Below are 18269 nucleotides of genomic sequence, written 5' to 3' on the forward strand. Positions count from 1 at the left end.
AGAACAAAACCTAGGAAGCGGCTGATGCAGGCCTTGAAAGTGGGCTCAGAACCATTTGGACAGGGAATTTGGAGTTCTGTTCTCTTATGGGAGCACTTGGGCTCTGAATAAACTTGAGGCAAGTCTACTTGAGGGGACGCATCTGGAGGAGGGCCAGAACAGGACACAGGACTCTCCTCATTACCACTTTTATTCAATGGGCTAGAAGCATATCTAGTGCAGCAAAGCAAGAAAAACAAGTTTTTAAGTATCAAAATTGAACAGGAAAAGATAAAACTGTCATTTTCAGATGATACGATTATATGTTAAAAAAAGAACCCACAGGTTAACTCTGAAAATTAACAAGTGAATTTGACCACGCTGCTGGCTATCAGGTCAATATGTCAAAACCAATTATACTTTTACATATCAACAACAAACAATTAAACCTCGACAAAAAGTGTAAAACATTGCTAAGTGATATTAAAGAATACTTATATGCAAAATAAGGGATATTTTATACTCATGGGTTGCAAATCTATATTGGTAAGATATTAATTCTTTCCCAAATTGATCTGTACTTTCAACCTGATCTCAATTAAAATCCCAGCAGGTTTTCTGGTGGAAATTGAGAAAATAATTATAAAATTTATGTGGAAATACAAAGGGTCAAGAACAGCCAAGACAACTCTGAAGAATCACAAAGCTGGAGGACTTACTCTAGGGTATCAAGGGCTGCCATTTGGCTACAGTAATTAAAATAATGTGGAAGTGGCACAAAGATGGACAAATGACCAACAGAACAGAAAATCTAGAAAACAAACACACATGTATGATTATCTCGTTTGCAACAAAGGTGCATTGCAATGCAGAGGGGAAAGAATGATCTTCTCTTTAAATGGTGCTGGGTTAATTAAAGATCTATTTAGAAAACAATGAACCTGGGGCCCTACTTTTACACCACACACAAAAAATGGATTCCAGACAGATTATAGACCGAATGTAAATAAACAGTTGAACAATGAACTGTCTAAAAACAAAGCATGGAAGAATATCTTTATAAACTTGGAGTTGACCAAGGCAATGGCACCCCACTTCAGTACTCTTGCCTGGAGAATCCCATGGATGGAGGAGCCTGGTAGGCTGCAGTCCATGGGGTCACTAAGAGTCGGACACAACTGAGCGACTTTACTTTCACTTTTCACTTTCATGCATTGGAGAAGGAAATGGCAACTCACTCCAGTGTTCTTGCCTGGAGAATCCCAGGGACGGTGGAGCCTGATGGGCTGCCGTCTATGGGGTTGCACAGAGTTGGACACGACTGAAGCGACTTAGCAGCAGCAGCAGCAAACAGGAAACAAAAAGAATTACCATTTTTAAAAAAATTATTGATAAGGTACAGGGTCAAGGGCAGTGGCCCCTCCTGCCCAGGTCTTGGAGAAGAACTAGTTGTTAATGCCTTGATATTGAAAAAGGTAGTATTTTCTTTATAAACTGAAATGTATAAATGTTCTTTATACTCCTCAATGCCAACATGCATGTGTGCTCTGTCATACCCAACTCTTTTGCAATCCCATGGTCAGGGCCCTGCCAGGCTCCTCTCATCATGGAATTTTCCAGGCAAGAATACTGGAGTGGGTTACCATTTCCTACTCAATGCTAACACTCTTCACGATTTAAGTCCTAAGTGAAAGCAACATAGAAAAGCTGCTAATAAAAACAATATTCTCTCTCTGGTTTTACACTCAACTTTTGAGTGCTCAGGATGAAAAGTATTTTCAAGATTATATCAGTATCAACTAAAAGAGTATTTTCAAGATTATATACAATATTCCTTTTGTCCTACAGAGAAATGCTCAGAGATCATCCAGCTTTAGATAAAGTACCCTAAGTCCAAAGGGATGATGTGACATCTACTTCACAGTTATCAACAGATCTGGAACAAATACCCATTAACAGTTCAATATTCTTTCCACTACAACAAAACATCTTATCCTTGACCCAGGACGGTCCAGGTAATTCAGTTGTTTCTAGATATCTCTAGGCTCTATAATCAGACACAACTGAGTGACTGAACTGAAATGAGGCTCCATAATACTATTTCAGTAATTTGAATACTTTCTCTCAGTAACTGCATTTCAATTCCAGAAATGATCTCTTCTCCTCCCCACTTTTAGAAATCCCATCTATCTTTCTAAGACCCAGCTCCAATCCTACTTTCTCCTTAGAACCTTCCCTGACCAGGCCGGCTGGGTGAGCTCTTTTCCATGCAATTAATTAATTAAATGTGGCACTGTGCCAGTTGACGCTCCCTGCTTTGAACTACTGTTTATCCCTCCTGCACCTCTTGCTTCAAGTCCTTTATTACCTGTTTCAGGAGCCCTGTCATCACCATGGGACAGCGATTAAAGACTTTCTTTTAGTGTTCACTGGGTACAAGTTTGGCCCTACTCCACAGCCACAAAGAGGCCTTCGCTCATCTAGAACCTAACAGTTCCACTGGGGACCCCGCATGCACACACATTTGGAAAGTCCAGCAAGGCAGAAAATTGTCTATAGTGAAATAAATGAACGGTACAGACAAGAACGGTTCCATGTGTGACTTCAAAGAGTTTGACCTGTTTCGCGGAAGACATCGTGAAGAAGTTGGGCCGTGAGACAGTTTTAAAGTCTGGGAACCGAGATTGAGGAGAGGGGAAGAGGGAAGGGAGAGGACAGGAGGGAAGAAGAAGGGAGAGGCGGGGCATGGCATTGCCGCATCAAAGGCCCAGCACAGAAAGAGTGAAGCCTACTGGACTGGTGGGACCCATTTATACCCCATTTCCTACCAGTCTGCTTTCTTCTTTCTGTTTGTAGCTCTTGCTTTGATCTTCCTCACTCTCCTTCTTCCCATCTAAATATTCTCCAAGAGCTTCCCTGGGATGGAAAAAACATAGAGAAAATGAAGTTTAAATTCTAGGAAGTAAAATCTTTCACTCTTTTTTTCCTAACTTTGATTTTTGTTTTGTTTTGTTTTTTTAAAATCTTTCTGCCAGCAGTGCATGGCCTGGGGGATTTAAATTTAAATTTAAAATTTTCATAGTATATTTCACCATATACAAAAATATATTCCATAGGGATAAAAATTCAAATACTAAAAAGAACACAATCCAGGATTTCCTTGGTGGTCCAGTGGTTAAGACTCTGAGTTTCCAATGCTGGGGGTGCCTGTAGGATCTTAGCTCGCTCCCCATGGAACCTGCCTCCCCTGCATTGGAAGGGCAGAGAATTTTTTACCCCTACCCCCACCACCCGAGGGGCATGTGGGATCTTTGTTCCTCCAAACCATTCCCTAAAGAGCAACAAGGGTGATCTTAACATGCTTAGAAAGTTGAGAAATTCTCACACTAGGTTGTTGGCCTGTGGGTAAGAGCTATAGCCATATGGAAGGTCAAATGGACACTCCAAAACTGCACCCAAGTGCATAAAAAACAATACTGTAGACCAGGGCTATGGCAGGGATTAGCATCACCCTTACGGATCTCAAGGACTTCTCAGGTGGCTCAGTGGTAAAGAACCTGCCTGCCAATGCAGGAGACGTGGATTCAATCCCTGGGTTGAGAAGATCCCCTGGAGAAGGAAATGGCAATCCATTTCAGTATTCTTGCCTGGAAAATTCCACGGACAGAGATGTCTGGTGGGCTACAGTCTACAGGGTCACAAAGAGTTGGACATGAGTGAGCGATTGAGCACACAATACAATTAGGGATCTCACAGATGTGGGAGTGGTGGTGCCTATCAAATCTCCATTTAATTCACTGGTCAGGTCCCTGCAAAAACTGGATGGATGGAGCCAAGAAAATGATTGTCAATTACTGCAAGTTCAAGCAAGCAGCAGTTCTAATCGCAGCTGCCTTGCAGGTCCTTGCTTGAGCATATGAGTGTGGCGTTAGGTACCTGGAATGTGGCCACTGATTGAGCCAGATACGCTATTTCTACCTCAGTCAGGAAAAAGGATTAGAAAGTTTATATCGAGGAGGAACAGATAATACACACTCATACAGCCCTCGTACTTGCAGGGCCATGTCAATGCTCCTGAGCTGACAAACTAGAGTCTGGATAGATCAGGACCACTTGGATATCCCACAGAGAATCACATTGATCTGTTATCTCAGGGCTGACAAACTTTGGCTGATGCACCAAATCTGATTCACTTGCTTTTGTACGGCTCAGGAGTGAAGAATGATTTTTTTACATTTTCAAATGGTTTTTTTTTTGAGATCAAGATGAATAGGCAGAGCACAGGGGATTTTTAGGGCAGTGAAACTCTTCAGTACAATACTGTGATGGTAGATACATGTCATTATATATTTATCAAGATCTAACTGTTGTAACCAATGTACCATTCTGGTGAAGAATATTGATAGTGGAGGAGGTTATACATGTGTAGAGTGTGTGTTAGTCACTCAGTCGGGTGTGACTCTTTGTGACCCCATGGACTGTAGCCCACCAGGTCCTCTGTCCATGGGATTCTCCAGGCAAGAATCCTGGAGTGGGTTGCCATTTCCTTCTCTAGGGGATCTTTCCAACCCAGGGATCAAATCCAGGTCTCCCACATTGCAGTCAGATTCACCATTTGAGCCACCAGGGAAGCTTCATACATGTGTGGAAGTAGGGGGTAAATGGGAAACCTCTGTAGTTTCCACTCAATTCTTCTGTGAAACTAAAACTGCTATAAAATATGAAGTGTATCAATTTAGAAAAAAAGATCTAAAGATGAAGAATATTCTGTGACACATTAACATTATATGAAATGCAAATTTCAGTGTCCTTAAGTAAAGTTTTTGTTGGAACACAGCCACATCACTTTAGGGCCCTTGTGTCCAAAGGCTGGCAGACAACAAGAGAAGCACCGTCTTGGCAAGGCAGCTGACCCTGACCAGCAGGACGAGATATAAGTGCTGTTACACAGGGCGGGTGTTCAAGCGGTCACGGGTTCACGCAAATTCCCATCGGTCCCCCTTCTTAAGACAGGCCACAAAGTCTGTGAGTGGACGGGGGTGGCAACCCCAGCCTGAGAATGGTATGGTTATCAGCCTCAGACCCTGCAGGAAAAGGTATTTGTGTCACACAACCAGTTAAGCCACTGAGACCAACAGAAGTGATAGCCGAGGTCTGCTCTGTAACCCCTTGTGGAAGGAAGGCAGGCTGGGAGTCAAGGAGGAAAGACAGACCTCGGACGACAGGTCATGAAGCCCCAACATCTTCAGGTACGGCCCACAGTGCCTGGCGCAGCAGGCTCTCCGTGAACGTGCTGGAGGGATTCCTTTTCCATCTTTCACTTTACTAAGTGTATTCAGTGCTTTAATATCACATACTTTGTTTGAACCTTCTGGTAGAAAAGTTTTCTATCTCATCAAGAAGCAAGACCAGCTCACACGTAGGGCACGCGAGCCCCTCACTGCAGGGGCTCCGGCCTGGAGAAGCCACCACCTCATTTCAGCATCTGGGTCACCCGCACCCTGGGCGCTCCTCGGAAGAACGCGCCCAAACCCTGACTCACCGCCTCCGAGCTTCCAGGCGCGCCGCGATGCGCAGGCGCCGGGCCTGGATCCGCTCCTGAGGATTATCAGAATGTATGGAGGGTCCGAGAATTGGGGGGGCTAAATGTTCCTCCTCCTTCTCCTCCAGGACCCCCAAGGATCCCGGCGGATTCATGGCAGGTGCCTTCCGCCCCCCGGGCAGCCCTGCCTGGACCACCGTGGGACTGCAGCTTGGTTGCTAACAACAAAGCTGTTGCCAGGGAAATGCAGTCACCTGACCCGCACCTGGCGTGGTTGCGCGCGCAGCCCCTAAGGCCGGGCGCACTGGTGTTCATAGCGCTGTTGTCTCAGTTTGGGGCTTTATTCCTCTTTGCCGCAATTACGGTGAGGACTGTATTGAATCCCCCACTAAGGCTCAGGTGGTATTAACAGAGGCTGGAAGACTTAAGAGCTGAACCAAGTTGTGATTCATCACTTACCGACCTTCATCCATCAAATAAATAATCCTCAAAATCACCATATTCATCTAATGTAATTCAGTGTCTATTCTATGCCAATCACTGTGCTAGCTCCGAGGATCCAAGGGTTGTCCTTTCCTCGATGGAGGGGGTAGAATAATAGGTTCACTCAGAAATTCTAAACTAAAGTACATTGCACCCACCTGCCTGTCATCCATTCTTTTTTAAAATTAATGTATATAACTTTATTTTTGGCTGTGCTGGGTCTTCTTTGCAGCAGGGGTTTTTCTCTAGTTGCCACGAGTGGGAGCTACTCCTTGTTGCAGCGCATGGGCTTCTCATTGCGGAGCAAGGGCTCTGAGGCACAAGGGCTTTGGTGGTTGCTGCTCCTGGGTGCAGTAGTTACAGTCTCCAGGCTCCAGAGCACAGGCTCAATAGTTGCAGCACACAGGCTTAGTTCTTCCGTGGCATGTGAGATCCTCCCAGATCAGAGATCCAACTTTTGTCTCCTGCACTGGCAGGCAGATTCTTTACCACTGAGCCACCGAGGAAGCCTCGTCATCCATTCCTGTTTGAGCTCCTACTCTTGTGTACTCAGCCTCTATCGACTCTAGAATGTGAAAAACCCCTGCCATCAATAAATTTATATCCAACAAGAAACTGTTATCTTCTGTAGCGGTTTTCAGTAGGGTTACACTCCATCACTACCCGCAATCACATACAGAAAAAGGAGGAGAGCAGAGAAAAAAAGGTAGGAAAGGGAATGAGGCGGGGAGGAATGAAAGTTAAGAGCACAGAAGCACATTTAAACTTTTGAGGGAGCACTGTCCCTTGAAAAGCACTATTTCCTGGGTGTTTTGTACATGTCAAATGTCACATTGCGACAAAAAACGCACAGTGCTTATGTAGCATTAAGACCCATTCGAAAACAAGCAGGATAACATTTGATTGAACCTTGTCCCACTGGCCTGAGAGAAACTCGGAAAAGGGCACTAGGGTAGTAAGAAATTGCAGACAGGCCCTGCCACCTTGGGTATGGCGCAACTTACTGTTTTCTCACCTGTACTGCCTGCCTACTCAAATCACAAGCAACAGTGAAGCCAAAGAAAATAAGCCCCTTGTGAATAAGCCCTACCCAGCGGCAAATGGAGTTTTCTTTTTTAAATTATTTTTTCCAAGCGTGCAAGGGGTAGGCAGATTTAAGAGCACCAAAATCTTGGAGCAGCTAAGTCCAACAGCTGCCTGGATCCTTGTCCCATATGTAGCCAGGGTGAGGAGTCTGGAGGGTGCGGGAGGAGTAGGTATTTGCTTCTGGGCCTCAGCCCTCTGCCAGACCTCTCTCCCCTTTAGTTGTAACCTCAAGCATTACAATAAACTTCCTTGGGGCCAAGGAACCAGAGGGGCAATGCATAGTTCTGACCGCTAACTCCTCCAGGTCCTGGGCCAAGACTCCACCATCTGGGAGAAGAGAAACAAGTACCACTGCGTGTGCATGTCAACGGCTGGGAGTAGGATACCTAAGAAAGTCTGTGGGAATCGGCTGTCATACAAGAGATGGCAGAGAGCGCAAAGGTATCATAAAAAGTCATAAAGAGCAATCAATAGGATGCTTGGCTAAGAGCCAGCCATTTTTTGTGATAAGGATGCTGAATCTCTTTTTTGCTGTTTGAGCTTTTAATAAAAGGCTTGTGCCTTTTTTTCCCTTTGCTCCGTATCTGGGCAGCTGATTTAAACAAACAAACAAAAAACCATGGGAATTCCCTAGTAGTTTAGTGGCTCAGCGGTAAAGAATAAGCCGGCAGTGTGCAGGAGACACTGGAGATGTGGGTTCAATCCCTGGGTCAGGAAGATCCTCTGGAGAAGAAAATGGCAACCCACTCCAGTATTCTTGCCTGGAAAATCCCACAGAGGAGCCTGGCGGGCTCCAGTCCACGGGGTCGCAAAGAGTTAAACTGAGTGACTAAGCACTGACTGCCCTTAGTGGTTAAGACTCCACGCTGCTAAAGCAGGGGCACAGGTTTGATACCTGGTTGGGGAACTAAGATCCCACATGCCATGTGGCACAGCCAAAAGATAAACAAAAAACCCTGGGTGCTCCCTTCTCTGGTGGAAGGTTCCACCTGTGTGTGCTGGCTCTACCTTCTAACCATAGTAACACCCCAAGCCAGTGTCTTCTGGCTCTTTTTGACCATTTTCCAACCAGCTGGAAGGTCTTCACTGCTGTTACAGTCTCAATTATACAAATAACAAACCTTTTTCATAGGTGTGGAGGAAAACAATACTCTCATTCATTACTGAAAAGACATTTTAGGACAGTTTGCCAGTATCAATAGTTTAGAAGAGCATATGTATTGAGTAGGCAATTCTACTTAAAAGAATTATCCTTGAGAGATAATAGATCTAGGATACAACCCCACAGGGTCAAAATTACATGAGTAACTTTTTGAAGTTTAGATAGACCCAAGCTGGTTAGCCCTGCTGCCAGGCCCATTCTAGGTGTTTGAGGTTTGCATTCAGAAGGAAAGGGGTAACTGCTAAGGCAACCAAGACGCTGGGAGGGCAGGGGATTAAGAAAACATAAGCCAGAGAATTAGCCTGGGTTAAAATAAGGGCCTTTTCCTCCCTCACCTTCTTTAAACCTGCTACAGAAAATTTTGAATGCCCACTGTCAGAACTGGGAGATCCAATTCTGATGGTTTTAAAAAAGGAATATTTTCCTCAGAAGCAATGTTAGAAAATATGAGTTTTTATGAGATATATATATATATATATATATATAGAAGCAACAGTTAGAACTGGACATGGAACAAGAGACTGGTTCCAAATAGGAAAAGGAGTACGTCAAGGCTGTATATTGTCACCCTGCTTATTTAACTTATATGCAGAGTACATCATGAGAAACACTGGACTGGAAGAAGCACAAGCTGGAATCAAGATTGCCAGGAGAAATATCAATAACCTCAGATATGCAGATGACACCACCCTTATGGCAGAAAGTGAAGAGGAACTAAAAAGCCTCTTGATGAAAGTGAAAAGAGGAGAGAGAAAAAGTTGGCTTAAAGCTCAACATTCAGAAAACGAAGATCATGGCATCCGGTCCCATCACTTCATGGGAAATAGATGGGGAAACAGTGGGAACAGTGGCAAACTTTATTTTTTGGGGCTCCAAAATCACTGCAGATGGTGACTGCAGCCATGAAATTAAAAGACGCTTAGTCCTTGGAAGGAAAGTTATGACCAACCTAGATAGCATATTCAAAAGCAGAGATGTTACTTTGCCAACAAAGTTTCGTCTAGTCAAGGCTATGGTTTTTCCTGTGGTCATGTATGGATGTGAGAGTTGGACTGTGAAGAAGGCTGAGTGCCGAAGACTTGATGCTTTTGAACTGTGGTGTTGGAGAAGACTCTTGAGAGTCCCTTGGACTGCAAGGAGATCCCACCAGTCCATTCTGAAGATGAGCCCTGGGATTTCTTTGGAAGGACTCATGCTAAAGCTGAAACTCCAGTACTTTGGCCACCTCATACGAAGAGTTGACTCATTGGAAAAGACTCTGATGCTGGGAGGGATTGGGGGCAGGAGGAGAAGGGGACGACAGAGGATGAGATGGCTGGATGGCATCACTGACTCAATGGATGTGAGTCTGAGTGAACTCCGGGAGTTGGTGATGGACAGGGAGGCCTGGCATGCTGTGATTCATGGGGTCACAAAGAGTCGGACACGACTGAGAGACTGAACTGAACTGAAAGTTTAGGTGCACTAAATGTGGGTTATTAAGTTCTTGAGCAATTAGCCTGGAAAATTAACACCATACATTAGTACTGTTTATATGGGAAGATGGTTTCTGTTTTTAAACTTTATTTTGTATTGGGGTACAGCTGATTAACTGTGTTGTGAAAGTTCAGGCAAACAGCAGGGGGACTCAGCCATACATATACATGTATCCATTCTCCCCCAAACTCCCTTCCCATCCAGGCTGCCACGTAACATTGAGCAGAATTCCCTGTGCTATACAGTAGGTCCTTATTGGTTATCCATTTTGAATGTAGCAGTGTATAAATGACCTTCCCAAACTCCCTGACTATCCCTTCCTCCAGGCAACCATAAGCTTGTTCTCTAAGTCTGTGAACCTCTGTATTTTAAGTTCATTTGTATAATTTCTTTTCAGATTCCACATAAAAGGGGTGTCATATGATATTTCTCTCTCCCTTTCTTACTTCACTCAGTATGACATTCTCTAGGTCCACATTATGTTGCTGCAAATGGCATTATTCCATTCTTTTTAATGGCTTAGTAATATTCCATTGTATGTATGTAACACATCTTCTTTATCCATTCCTCTGTTGAGGGACATTTAAGTTGTTTTCATGTCTTGGCTATTGTAAACACTGCTGCAATGAACATTGGGGTGCATGGATCCTTTCAGATGGTATTTTTCTCTTGATGTATGTCCAGGAGTGGGATTGCAAGGTCATATGGTAGCTTTATTTTTAGTTTAAGGAACCTCCACACTGTTCTCCACAGTGGCTGTACCAATTTACATTCCCACCAATAGTGTAGGAGGGTTATGTGAAGATGTTTTTCAGTATGAAACAATCACCTTACAAGCTAATATAAGTGTGATTCAGTTATTATGAGAACAATAAATACTGCCTAGTATCCAGTTCTGGGAGGATCATAGCAGTATATTATGAAAAGCTGTTCCTGCCACCTTCTTAGTACTTTGCTCTCTGAAACAAGTCACAGGATTATAGAACACCCAGGAGCAAGCAGGCTGATCAAACAAAACAAAACCTTTTAAAATTCTGCTCAAAATTAACCAGTGATTCTCTGAGACAAGTGACTGGACACTTTTTCTTCCCCAGAACTCCCCTCCCCTTTTGCACCTACCAAGGAAAAACAAAGACAACAATGTGAAAATAATTAAAAGGATTTAAAAACCATTTACTCTTTACTTTTATTACAATAAATATTTATCCATAATAGAGTTAAAACAATTTTAAATTAAAACCTACTGCATTATTTTTGGGTTTCACAGCAGCAGAAATAAAACATAAATTCAGTTGAGAGCGCAAGGCTTCCAGAATCCAGTGGCAAGAAACACAGGTCTTGATTATGTGGGCGAGCAATGGGGACCAGGAATACCGATGACACAAAACGAATGGTGAAATGCACATCTGTACCCTGTTTGCACATCAAATTACCTAAGACCTCACAACATTCCAGCTAAGGAATTTAAGCAAGTTGTGACATCCCATTTCCCACAAAAGCTAGAGTTTTCCCCCATCAAGCCCAAGAGCACAACTGCTCCAAGCACTGCCTTCTGGCCAGGAATGGGCCCCACCATCATTCAAACCCTGGAAGCCTCAACTCTGGTGGAAGCAACCATCTTCTCACAAGATTTCTGACTCACACAATCCCCGGTGAAAGGGAAGCGGAAAGTGACATATGTCAAGGCCTTTCTTGGGGACTAAGATGAAAGGCAAGAAGGAAAGACTGGAGATGCAGATAAGGAACAGTCTTCTCAGAGTTACAGGGTACATGCAGATTAAGTCAACATGAAGAAACAGTCAGTCTGGTGAGGGCTTATCATCTTGCTGATAATCAAAAGTAGACTGCACATACATACGAATACATTATACATATATATGTACAAAGAATATATGTATACATATTAAAATATGTAGGCATCCACACACCACACATAACCAGATAAAATAAATGCTATGTTATCTGCTACAAACAAGGGCAAGTCCTAAGTAGACAAATTATAAACATGTTCAATTAAACTACTTGAAAGGGAAAATAACTTTATGTTCCTTTCAACTTCTCTCACATATTCCATTTGTAGCAGACACATTCCAGTTACTTAAGTGGTATTGTTTCTAGGTACCTGAGGGGATGGAAATCATCCTTCTGTTTCAGAATACTACAGAAAGCAAACTGCAATAGGACCAGGCTATACAAATCAATAATTGATTTGGCCGTGATTCCCGCCACCTATTCTTAGTCACAGGACATGAAACCTTACTCCGAAAAGCGTCAATTTCTTTTCCTACCATTGGCTACAAATTTAATCTATTCTTTTAGATGGGAGGGGAAAGGGAGAATGCAGGTCAAAAGGAGTTTACACCTCAGCAAGTGTTCACTGCCTTCCACTTTACCCAGAGGAAATACTACTTTAAAAAAAACAAACTCTGAAATTTAGAGTTTAATACTGAATTCTGCTTTCTTGGAACATTCCAGAAAAAGCAAACGATTACCTGTAGCTGGGTCTTTGTCTCCTGAATAGCTGCTCTAATGGGATAAGTTATTTAAACAAAATAACCCACCCAAAAATGTTCATACTGTGGGCAGTCTTAATTAGTACTTACTAAACTAAGTCTGATACAGAATGATACCAGTAATTCAAACAGATTCATAATGCAGCATTCATGGACCTCATAAAATTAAAACGGGCCCCTCCTATAATCTGATTAGTAACATGAAGTACTGAACATGGTTCTAGTCAAGAACTTACTCCGTGTATGTTTCAATAAAAACCAAAATCAATTCACCAAAATCAATTCCAATTCTGTTATCCATAGAAACTGCTTAAGAAAAGACTTTAGCCTAAGAGTCACAAGGCATCCACAGCATTTAGCCACTCTGTGGGTCTCCAAAAGTGTCTCTGGTTACAACGTAGCATTAGGTACTCCATGATGATGAACCAATTCATATGCTTTCAAAATAACACTACCCTGATTGAATCTGGTTTTCTAAGAATCATTCTATGAAAAGACAGACAATGTGAATGGCCTGTAGGAGACCAGACAATACTTCTGTGTCCAAACGGACTCTCCCTAAGACAAGCCCTTGTTAAAATATTCTAAAATCAGTCCATGTGCCATTTTGCAATTTTGGGAATCTGGTCTTTCTCTCCAAATGCAATATAACCCACTCACTCAGGCCACCTGTGAAAAAGGCCGCAAATGCCAAAACTTCTTATGCTACCCGAAATATTAGTTCATTTAAGATATGTCTGAAAAAAGAGCAAGTATCTGCTTAAAAACAATCGGCTAGTTTACTGTCTCTCGCATATTTATTAAAAAGGAAAGCATTACTAGCATGCAGTTTTAAAAGGTTGTTTATTGTGCACCACAGAAACAATGGAAATGAATTAGCCAATAAGTCCAATTCCCATGGCTCCACACAAAGGAAAAAGTAAACACACTGCCACTTTCTCTGGAAAAGCTAGACAACCATGATTTACCATATATCCTAAAGCAACTGTCTGCCAACATGTCAGGTATCTGTACCACTGTCAAACATGGAAAGTAAAATACACAAATCACATGGGTTACACAATAAAGGAAAATCTGAAAATTACTCAAGCTTCCTAAAATGTACAGGACATGATACTTTCAAGTTTCACAGTGATTAATTTAACACCATTTTACTGTTAAAACTGTCACTTAAAGGGTACATGTCACAGTGCTTCAAATGCAGCATGCTAAAAAATCTCCCTGGAAGTTTCTAGTGCTGGCAGCTCAATGAAGACTATCCACCCACAGGGTGTTCAAGAATGGACATGTGGCCTTACAAGCACACCGCATGGGGCAAAGAAAATTTCAATCTGATTTCACAAATTTCCTATAGCGTGCTCCAGCAAGTCCAGAACTGAAGTCAACATAAAGGCCACTCTAAACACAGGAATCAGCACCATCAAAGATTTCTGTATCTGTTTTTGACTTACTGGCGGACCCAAAGTCAAAAGATCTAGTCCTTCAGATTTACTTTGTTATCTCTGGCACATTCCCACTCCTTGCCTAGGTGAGAGATCTAAGGCCATCAAGGAAATCTGAATGTGGCAGGGTACAGGGGGCGACAAAGCAAGTGGAGTCTCTGTCCCAGGTGGTGGCTGGTTAAAGGGAAACCCAGGGGAAGAAGGAAGAGGAAGAGTTGCAAACAGGTTTCCTGTTAAAATATTAAGGGGAGAAGTAGTCTCTGATTCAAACACTTTCAGATTACTTTTTCATTCTCCACAGATTACAGAATCAAAGCCTGCTTTGGAAAGTAAGGTGAAAAGTGAAAGTGAAAAAGGCTCAGTTGTGTCCAACTTCGTAACCCCATGGACTATGTCCATGGAATTCTTCAGGCCAGAATATTGGAGTGGGTAGCCTTTCCCTTCTCCAGGGGATCTTCCCAACCCAGGGATCGAACCGGTGTCTCCTGCATTGTAGGCAGATTCTTTACCAATTGAGCTATCAGGGAAAGCAAGATGTGTTCCAAATGCCTTTGGACTGACTACAACATGAATTAACTCTTTGAAAACTGAACACTTAGGAAACTTTCAAATTCACATTTGAACTTGAAATTAATGGAGGAAGGACGACTTAAATTGTGAGTTTTGAACTGTGCACTGCAGTAGCATCACTGGGCACTGAAGTGATCTCTTCTTCCCCTTCAAGTGGACACCACCTATGCTTGCTTTCTCCTCTGCATGTTCCCCCAATGCCCAGGCTCCAGGTCATGATCAGTATTCTTTCAGAAACTATTCAGAACTGTGGCAACCCTAGACATGCACTCCTCTTCCCAAGAGCTCTATATTAAAATAGATAACATGTTGGTAATAGTACTGTAACATTCTAGGCCATAATCAGCATCAAATCTTCTTTTTAAAATTTAACCACGACATTATTAAAATGCCAGGGAAGACTATTTTACTTCTTGATTTGGAAGTTATTCACTCTATTAGCCTTAAGACCAAAACCCATGAATTACATCTGTTACACATTAAGGGAGGAATGTTGGTTAAATTGTGGCAATTTTAACCTGTATGTAGATTACACTAAGACCATGAATGTTATTAAAGGATCATAAAAGGCAACATGAATATACTCAGATATTTTTTAGATTTTTCTATCCTATGCCCCTCCTCAAACATAGGGGGATTTTCTGACAAGCATGAAAGGACATTTTTCATACCATAACCTGAAAAGAAACTTCCTACAGGTCTAGGTAAGTTTGGTCAGAAGAAACACAAAGCAAACCTCTGGCCTGGCTAAGGCACTCTGTTCTGAAATGGACAGAAAACACGCATGCATGACCAATTATGCCACTTGCTCCCCAAAAGGCAGCTCAGCATATGCTAGGAGAAAGGCTGGGGTGTGAACGCACCCCAAAATATCATGCATAAGCCTGAAATACCTTTTATACTTTGGGAATGTTATGATCACTGGCGATTATGTCAGTTCACAGAGCTCTTTGTAACCAAGTCCTGCTTCAGTTGCTAAACCATACATGACAAATAGGGGCTTTCACAATACACTTCAAGACAGCAGACTAAACCAAAAAAAGGAGTCAACAGTACACTAAAGAGTCGCAAGTCCACGTATTCTGAAACAGTTACTCACTTTTCATCTTTTATCTTCCTAACATCCATCTTTCTTTCATCTCATGATGCCAATGAAACTGACTACAGCATAATTCTTAACTACCACGGGGAAATACGTTATCAAGTATAGGCACAAAACAATTTTCAAATAAACCTGACTGCAACAGAAAAAGAGCAGAAACACACTTTGAGGTAAAAGAGACCCAAAATTACAGGACATGACCCTATGCCAGAAATAAAGGGTATTTTTCTTTTTTTTTTTACTATACTGTACAAAGTGACAAAAGCCTGTGGTCCAAATTTGCCATTTTATAAATATTTTTCAGCTCTTACATAATACAGATGAATCTCATTTTTGTATACAAAGTCAACAAAACAATAAAATGATTAGCTTAAAATCTTAAAGCAAAGCTTTGTTCCCGGCCCAAATTAACACTTTATCCAGTTCGATTTTACAGATGACACAGAACAAGGTATACAAAAAATAAAAGAGTTACTTTTACTTAATTAGTTCATTCTCTGACCTCCATGATGGCAATTTAAATAAACATGGAATCACTATCCATATTCTCCTGTGTTAATTTCCCAACTATTTTCGGTGTTCATTTTTGTCTTAGAGAAAGTCACGGAATATACCTCAACCTTTACAATTTTTTAAAAGTTGAGTACAGTCAGCTCCGTGATGCTTCATTTCTAATAACTTGATGACAGTGATTACAGTTCACAAATTTAAAAACTGAAATAATAATTACATGGTTATTTTTACAAAGTGGCAGATTAAAATCTAACAAAAGAATACACTATAATTAAATTTAATGATGGGCACATTTATAGATAAATAATGATTATGGTTTTAATTACATTATCAACACAGTGGTGCCTATTTTATCCAAGTGCAATCCGTCCAAAAAAAAGGGTTTAAGATACACTCTTCATTCAAGCACAAACTTCATTCAGTGGAAAATAAAAGAAAATCAGCCGGTAAATTTCACCACCACCAAATTAAGGAGACAAAATCAGAAAGAAATAGAATATCCACATTCATGAAAAGCTGTGATCATAAAACAATCATATGAAAGTCAAAAGAGATTTTTAAGTTTGTCAGTAAACCTCAAAAATTATTCCAAGTCATATTAAAGGGTGTAAATACTCAGTAAGGCATATATATCAAAATTTTTCTTCAGGTGGAGAAGTGAACGAGTTGGGGAAGAGAGAAGTTCTCTCTATGTCTTTATCTTGTATGAAATTAAAAAACAGCACTATTTCCTCCACAGAAATCTAGTTTCAGAGCAACGTTCACAGTAGTAATTTCACAGTGAGGTTCATGAGATTCCTAACTCCTAAGAAACTTTTTTTCTTATAAGGAAGTTAATCTATGTTCCTCACAAGTAATTATTCTAAGAATGGGGCTATCACATGCATTCATATGATCATAGTTCACAGGCACCAAATCTCAGCAACTTGTAGCTGAGGGGAAAAAATGCCACGTTTAAACACTGAACCATGCCAATGAGTGAGCCATAATTACAATCCATTCTCTCTTAAGTCTCAATAAAATATTTTTCTTTAAAAGAAAATCAAACCACTTATCAAGATCTGTTCCATAACAAAGAGAAACAGAATACTAGAGAATTTATATATATGTATATATATAAGCTCTCTTAGCACATGAGGACAAAAGGCATTTCCATGGGAAAGTGAAACCAGTATTTGGCAACTGTATATTGTTCTCTAATCATTTGGCATTCTTGCTGAAAGTGACTTGCTCTTATCTTTTCCCTATATTAGATTTGGGGTACTGATAGTTTCCACAGCTAAAGACTTACTACTAAGTACCAAATATGAAAACACATTGGGTCCTCTGAATGTTATCAGTGTTCCTAAACAAATATGAGGGTTTGAAAAATAAAATCCAAGCATCTTTAACTCTCTATGAACCAAAACATTATGGACTCCTAAACTACAAGGAACATTTTGCTGGGCTATTACGTTTAACCAAAACAACACATGGTTTTATAAAAAAGTAAGCTGGGAGTTAATAGGTCCAATATTCCACAAGTTCAGATATGTATCATTCCTGCTGTCCAAGTACCACACACACACTGAGTTCCCATGTCTGTTAAGCAGATCAGTTTAGTTCAACGGTGATGGATGAATATTTACAAGCATCTTATTTACAGTACTTCTTTCTGTAGATTACAGGCCAATATTCTTTTCTTCTACTCCTAGTCAATCCGAGTTTGGTTTTCTCAATGAGAAGGGGTAAATGTGAAAATGGTTGCTCAGCTGCTTTACCTATAGAAAACCAGAACATGAGGCAATGACAAATACATACATAATTTCTTTAAAGTGCATACAGAATTCATCCTCTGGAAACAATTTACTACAGCAAAAATCATTAGAAATGAAGAGGTCTCCCTAGACTAGGACAGCAGTAGAACTAGCTGGCTAAATGAGTACTAGAACTATCCTGGGAGAGTTAGGACTTACACCTGGGTCTGTCCAACTTCAAAATCTAGTCTTTACAGAGCCTCCCAGACCACAGAGCCTTACATTCAAATCTACTGCAAAACTATAGGGTTAGTTGATTTATACTATCTAGCAGATCAAATATTTACATATATGGTTAGAGTCAATGTTTACCTTCTTACAATGCTTCTAGGTAGTCAGATGTGTAAATTTTTGATGGTTTAAGCCATGTTAGTTAGGGTATCCCTACTAGAGGGTACGCAAGAGCAAGGTAATGTGCCAGCTAGCAAGTATTGTTTACTTAATACTTCTTAGTTTCATTTTTATTTTTAATATTTACATTTCAATAGAAGTAATGAATGTTTTTGTGTGGTTCATCAAGTTTTACCTTCTGGTCAAAAGTTGTAGAAGTGTTAAGAGAGTAGAAAGACAGTCAAAAAAAAAAAGATGTTCCTGGAATTTTTTTC

General features: G+C 41.2%; 1 protein-coding gene across 2 annotated transcripts in view; it reads right to left on the reverse strand.

Moving 5' to 3' along the window:
* SELENOI (selenoprotein I) overlaps positions 1-18269 on the reverse strand; it is a 90599-nt gene that overhangs the window by 31598 nt on the left and 40732 nt on the right. Inside the window, exons 2-3 of one of the 2 annotated variants that reach the window (XM_055540731.1) lie at positions 5522-6569; positions 2808-2895 (exon numbers count right to left, since the gene is read on the reverse strand). In XM_055540731.1, coding sequence (XP_055396706.1) covers positions 2808-2895; positions 5522-5676 — 243 coding nt within the window. In that variant the 5' untranslated portion in view covers positions 5677-6569. Of the gene's footprint in view, positions 1-2807; positions 2896-5521; positions 6570-13067; positions 17629-18269 lie in introns of those variants that run through there. The other variant, XM_055540730.1, reaches the window with a different exon arrangement.

This window comes from Bubalus kerabau, chromosome 11, assembly GCF_029407905.1.
Source record: "Bubalus kerabau isolate K-KA32 ecotype Philippines breed swamp buffalo chromosome 11, PCC_UOA_SB_1v2, whole genome shotgun sequence".
NCBI lineage: Eukaryota > Metazoa > Chordata > Mammalia > Artiodactyla > Bovidae > Bubalus > Bubalus kerabau.